At 37.3% G+C, this 6,160-nt stretch overlaps 1 protein-coding gene and 1 non-coding gene across 2 annotated transcripts; one reads left to right on the plus strand and one right to left on the minus strand.

Moving 5' to 3' along the window:
• Positions 1 to 651: 651 nt before the first annotated feature.
• LOC127130717 (uncharacterized) lies at positions 652 to 1,891 on the plus strand. The gene is made up of 2 exons (XM_051059685.1): positions 652 to 733; positions 1,398 to 1,891. The coding sequence occupies exons 1-2, from the start codon at positions 652 to 654 to the stop codon at positions 1,889 to 1,891; spliced, it is 576 nt and encodes a 191-aa protein (XP_050915642.1).
• A 3,812-nt stretch (positions 1,892 to 5,703) lies between these two features.
• Positions 5,704 to 5,810, minus strand: LOC127133415 (small nucleolar RNA R71). The gene has a single exon (XR_007807392.1). It is a non-coding gene; the product is annotated as a small nucleolar RNA R71 (small nucleolar RNA).
• Positions 5,811 to 6,160: the final 350 nt, after the last annotated feature.

Raw genomic sequence — 6,160 nt, forward strand, 5'->3', positions numbered from 1 at the left:
CGTAGTTTACATCGTTAATTTATTGATGTGAATTTTCACCCCCTTTGCTTAGATGTTGTCTACTATGGACATCTTGCAGATACTCAGGAGTAGAGTTGCTGTTGTGAATGGGAAATAGCTCTTGGAGTTATTCTCTTTAGTTATCGCTTTTATTTCAAGTCGCCATGCTCTGATTCTATAACACTAAGGGTGAACAATATTTCGTTTATTATGTTTGATGTTGATGCTCTTATATGGTTGAAGTTTAATAACCATTATGTCATAATGTTTTGAGTAGGATATTAAAATCTCTTTCTGAAACCATTTTGCAAAGTCTAAGTCCATAAAATATTCAAATTGAAGTTAATATGTTTTATTACTGCGATTTAAAATGATTCCGCTACAATGATACCCTAAGTGAAGGTGAGCATGCGATGAAAGGTGTTATATGATGGTTGTTTTCCGCTGCGTGTTTTCTAAATGAATATTATTTTGTCAAAGGGTTGTCATTTGGTGATACCTTAAATTGTGGAGTAATCCTTTATTTATAAGTTTTGGGGTTTAGGGGTTTACATAGTGGTATCGGAGCAGGTTTGTCTGTCCTGCCAAGTTTTTGCATGTTGTTTGTTCTATAATATGATACATGTGTATGTACACTTGATGGTGTGCAAAATGGCTGGAAGAAACGATCGTGCAATTGCTGATGCTTTGGAGTCAGTGGCTCAGGTGATGCATGGGCAACATAATCAAACTGGTAATGAGTTTCGTGCCTTGGGAAATTTCTAGAGGAATAATCCAATGACGTTCAAAGGTAGGTATGACCCGTAAGGTGCTCATAAATAGTTGAAAGAGATAGAAAATATTTTTCGAGTGATGGGCTGTAGTGAAGAGCGTAAGGTATTATTTAGTACTCACATGTTGTCTAAGGAATTTGAGGATTGATGGGATAACACACTCCAAAGGCTAAAGATTTCTGGTAGTGAGGTTACCTGGGTTGTATTCAGAGTGCAGTTTTTAGAGAAGTACTTTCCTGATGATGTGCGTAAATAGAAGGAGATTGAATTCCTTGAGTTGAAGCAAGGAAATTTGACTATTGTAGAGTATGCTACAAATGTTGAGGAGCTAGTGAAGTTTTGTTTGCATTATAATAGTGTTAGTGTTGAGGGTTGGAAGTGAATCAATTTTGAGAGCAGGCTGCATCTTGAGATCAACCAGGGTATCGGTTATCAGGAGATTCACTATTTTTCTATACTAGTGAGTAAGTGCAAAATCTATGATGAAGACAACATAACCTGATATGTTCACTACAAGAGTATTAGTGAAAAGAAAAGGGGGGAAAACATTAAGCTACATTTGAGAAGAACAAAAGTTGGGGAGGAGATCCTACTTCGGTCTAGTGTTATAGGTGTGAGTGATAGGTCATCGTGCCAATGAGGGCACAAGTGCTGAGAAGAATTGTTACAAGTGTGGGAAGATAGGGCACCTCATCGCTGATTGTAAGGGTAATGTTATGAACTTCTACAATTGTGGAGAGCAACGCAATATCAATACTAATTTCCAAAAGCCGAAGAAGGTCCAATCTGAGGGTAAAGTTTTTGCATTGTCTGGGATAAAGACTGCTAGTGCTGACAGGTTGATTCAAGTTACGCGTTTTATCAATGATATACCTCTAATTTCTATTATTGACACGGGTGCAACACATGCTTTTATTTCGCTTGAATGTGCTAAGATATTGAATTTAAAGTTATCTTCTATGGTTGGAAGTATGGTTATTGATACCCCATCCAATGATTCATTAAATACTTCATTGGTGTGTTTGAAATATCCACTAAATATTTATGGTAAGAGTTTTGCAATGAATTTAGTCTGTCTACAGTTGATCCAGCTTGATGTTATCCTTAAAATAAACTAGTTGAAGTTCAATCATGTTCATATCAACTATTTTTCTAAGACTATGTTATTTTCATAAATGGGAGACGATGGAGAGTTGATGTTTGTTTTTGCTAAGCAAGTAGAAGAATTCTTGAAAGAAGAGCTACAAGTGTTCGTTATGTTTGTTGCTTTGAGAATCAATAGTAAATCTACGATGGGAGAGACGTCAGTTGTGTGTGGATTGCCACCGGAGGGCAAGGTGGAGTTTCCTATAGACATAATACCTGGTATGACTCTTGTATCGATGGCTCCGTATAAGATGTCCGCTTCAGATCTTAGTGAGATGAAGAAGAAGTTGGGAGAGTTGCTTGATAATAAGTATGTTCGACCAAGTGTTTCATCGTGGGAAGCACCGAGGTTGCTAGTCAAGAAGAAAGATGGTAGCATAGGATTGTGTGTTAATTATCGACAGCTGAATAAAGTGACTATTAAGAACAAGTGTCCACTTCCAAGGATTGATGATTTGATGGATCAGTTGCTTGGAACTTGTGTTTTGAGAAAGATTGATTTTAGGTGAGGTTATCACCAGATTCGAGTGAAACTATAGGACATTCTGAAGACTGCTTTCAGAAGTAGGTATGGTTACTACGAGTATTCAGTAACTCCGTTTGGTGTATATAACACGCCTGGAGTGGTCATGGAGTACATGAATTGAATATTTCAGCTGTACTTATATTAGTTTGTGGTTGTGTTCATCAATGGTATTTTGATATATTCAAAGTCAGATGAAGATCATGCAGAACATCTCAGAATTATATTGCAAACCTTGAAGGATAAGAAGTTCTATGAAAAGTTATCAAAGTGTGAGTTTTGGCTGAAGGAAGTAAGTTTCTTAGATCAAGTAATTTCTAGAGGAGGTATTATTATTGATCCATCAAAGTTTGATGGTGTGTTACAATGGGAAACTCTGAAGTCTGTTACTGATATCAGAAGTTTCCTAGGGTTGGTTGGTTACTACATGAGGTTTATTGAAGGCTTTTCGAAGTTGGCGATGAATTTGTGTGAAAAGAGTTTTATAGAACTCGAGTGAGTATTTTGTGGTATATTGTGATGCTTCGATGATGGGTTTAGGGGTGTACTGATGCATACTAGACATGTTGTAGCTTATGCTTCTATACATTTAAAGTTTCACGAGATGAATTATCCTACGCATGATCTGGAATAGGACGTATGTTGTGTCTGTACTTAAAATTGAGAGACATTACTTGCTTAGATCTAGATTTGAAGTGTTAAGTGATCACAAGAATTTGAAGTACTTATTCGACTATAAAGAGTTAAATATGAGGTAGAGATGGTGTCTCAAATTTCTGAAAGACTATAATTTTGGTTTGAATTACCATCCGGGTAAAACCAATGTCATAGTTGATGGTTTGAATAGGAAGTTGTTGCATGTGTGAATGCTTATGGTTCGAGACTTGGAGTTGATTGAACATTTCTGAGATTTGAGTTTGGTATGTGATAACACTAAAATTTACCGTATTTTCGACTCTGATTTCACATGCATTCTAGTTGATTTATTGTTATTTTGTTGTGTTATTGTTATGTTTTCCTTTGTTTTCAGGTTTTTACTTTAATCGGAGCCCTGATCGAGAAAAGGAGTGAAAAAGAGGCAAAAACCCTAAAATTCAGCATTTTGCACGTGTGGCCTACCCCATGGCTGGCGCCATAGACCCTTCCATGACGTGTCCAAGCTCAACTTCCCTCAACTCCCACGTTCCCCACTACCTCCACTAAGGCGCCTCAGATTGGCCTTGTGGCGGGCGCCATGGCCTTGTGGCGGGCGCCACAAGAGGAAAGTTTTTCCCTCCCATTTTCAAGTTGAAGGGCATCCTTGTCATTTCCATCTTTTTACTTGCTTATAAATAGAAACTCGAAATCACTTTTACAATCATCCAAACTTAGAGCAGAGGCAAACTCAGAGCAACTTTGTTTCACTTAGGCATATATTCAGTATTATAAAGTGGTAATCGCTTCGCATTGGAGTGTTACCATAATTGTGTAATCAAGTCTGTGATAGAGTCTGTAATCGAGTTTGGAGCACTTTGGAAGGAAGTTAATATTGCCGCCATTTTCATTTCCGCTTTGCAATTTACTCAACCCTCCGATTGGAGCAGGTTTTTATTACTTGTCTTTATCTTATTTATTTCCTCGCACTCGCTTTAAATTATTTATTTCCTCGCACTCACTTTACTTTCATTTATTTTTTCGCACTCGCTTTACTTTATTTATTTCTCGCACTCGCTTTAAATTATTTATTTCCTCGCACTCGCTTTTCTTTAATTTATTTCTCGCACTCGCTTTACTTTATTTATTTTCTCGCACTCGCACTACTTTTATTTATTTTCTCGCACTCTCACTACTTTTATTTACTTTTCGCACTCGCATTACTTTTATTTATTTTCCGCACTCGCACTACTTTTTATTTATTTTAATGCACTTTTATTTTACCATGTCTAACTAAATTTATAAGGTTAGAATGTAAGGATCATAATTGAACCGATAATTCGTACAATTGTTCGTAGAAACACTTAAGGGCTATTTTAACTTTCAACTTGAGTTTTCCCACACTTCAATTACGTTGGGTAAGATCGAAAGCCGTCCAACGTCTATTTAAACTTAATTGTTTTTAACTATTTCAAAAACAGCGAAAGCGCTTTGTTTAGTTCATTAGGAGATTTTAACATTAAGAAGAAAAGGGATTTTAAAACTGTTTTCGGACGCGTTTATAAGTTTAGAGTCTGGTTCGTAAGAACCTCTTTTGGTTAAGAAACCCAGGTTATAATACTTTTCAACTTAGTCAAGATACTATATTTCTTAAAAATAGGTTTACTACTCTAATGCAATGCGCGCCTTTTTATAACTGACAATAAGAGGGTTTGATTAGAGAGTACAACTCGGTTCTGAATACGCGAAAGCGACAGTTCCTGTTAAATTAGTTCTTTTCAAAGTAGGAAACACTGCCCATAAGTAGCTCTACTAGCAAGTACTTGGATTATTAATCGATTACGTGAATTACATTTGACCCTGTCTTTATTAATTAAATTTATTTCAACACTTTACTTTTTCATTGCATACTCCAAAAACACCTATTTTGATTACCTTTGATAAACACCATAACAATAGATAACGATATATTGACACTTGGTCTCTGGATTCGACAATCTTTTATATTACTCTGACGCGTTCGTATACTTGCGAAAAACACCGCATCAAGTTTTTGGCGCCATTGTCGGGGACCAATTTCGTCAAATTTCATTTTCCTGTTGTTATATCGTTTAGACTTAGGCTATTTCCTGCCGGGCAATGCGAAGAACTCGCAGCACCGGAAGTTTAAGCTTAGTATATCCTCTGGCGGAACCTGGACGTTACGCTCGTGCACGTTTATTCTTTCATAAAATTAAGAGAGCTATGGCCGAAGATCAAAACCAAAGACCTCTTAAGGATTTCGCTCAACCATCTAATGAAGAACCTAGTTCTAGTATAGTAAACCCAACTATCCCAGCTAATAATTTTGAACTTAAACCATCCCTGTTGCAACTAGTGCAACAGAGATAATTCGCGGGTCTCGCTACTGAGAGCCCAAACCAACATTTAAAAATATTTCTTCAATTAGCAGACACATTTAAAACCAATGGAGCTTCTCCTGAGGCAATACGTTTAAGATTATTCCCTTTTTCCCTCAGAGATAAAGCCCTATCATGGTTAGATTCCCTTCCACCCAATTCCATTACGACTTGGGATAACCTTAGAAGAGTTTTTCTTGCTAGATATTTTCCCCCGTGTAAAACTGCCGTTCTTCGAAACCATATAACTAAATTTACCCAAAACCAAGGAGAATCGTTGTTCGAAGCTTGGGAGAGATATAAAGAGTTGTTACGAGCATGCCCACATCATGGTTTAGAAAATTGGTTAATCATTCAAACCTTCTATAATGGACTTAATTATAACACAAAGATGACCATCGACGCTGCCGCAGGCGGTGCTCTGATGAACAAACCTTATCCTGAAGCTAGTGCCCTCATCGAAGATATGGCTCAAAACCATCAATCATGGGGAGTCGAACGAGCGACAGTTGAGAGGAAGGAAGCCCAAGGAGGAGTGCATGAACTAAGCTCTATAGACATGATGCAAGCTAAAATGGACGCATTAGCCCTTAAAGTCGAGCATATGTGCATAAACCCGAATACTGTAGCAGCAGTTTCATCGGATTGTGAGATATGTGGAACCCAAGGACACCAATCTGCAGAAT

Source organism: Lathyrus oleraceus, chromosome 3 (genome assembly GCF_024323335.1).
Source record: "Lathyrus oleraceus cultivar Zhongwan6 chromosome 3, CAAS_Psat_ZW6_1.0, whole genome shotgun sequence".
NCBI classification, from domain to species: Eukaryota; Viridiplantae; Streptophyta; class Magnoliopsida; order Fabales; family Fabaceae; genus Lathyrus; species Lathyrus oleraceus.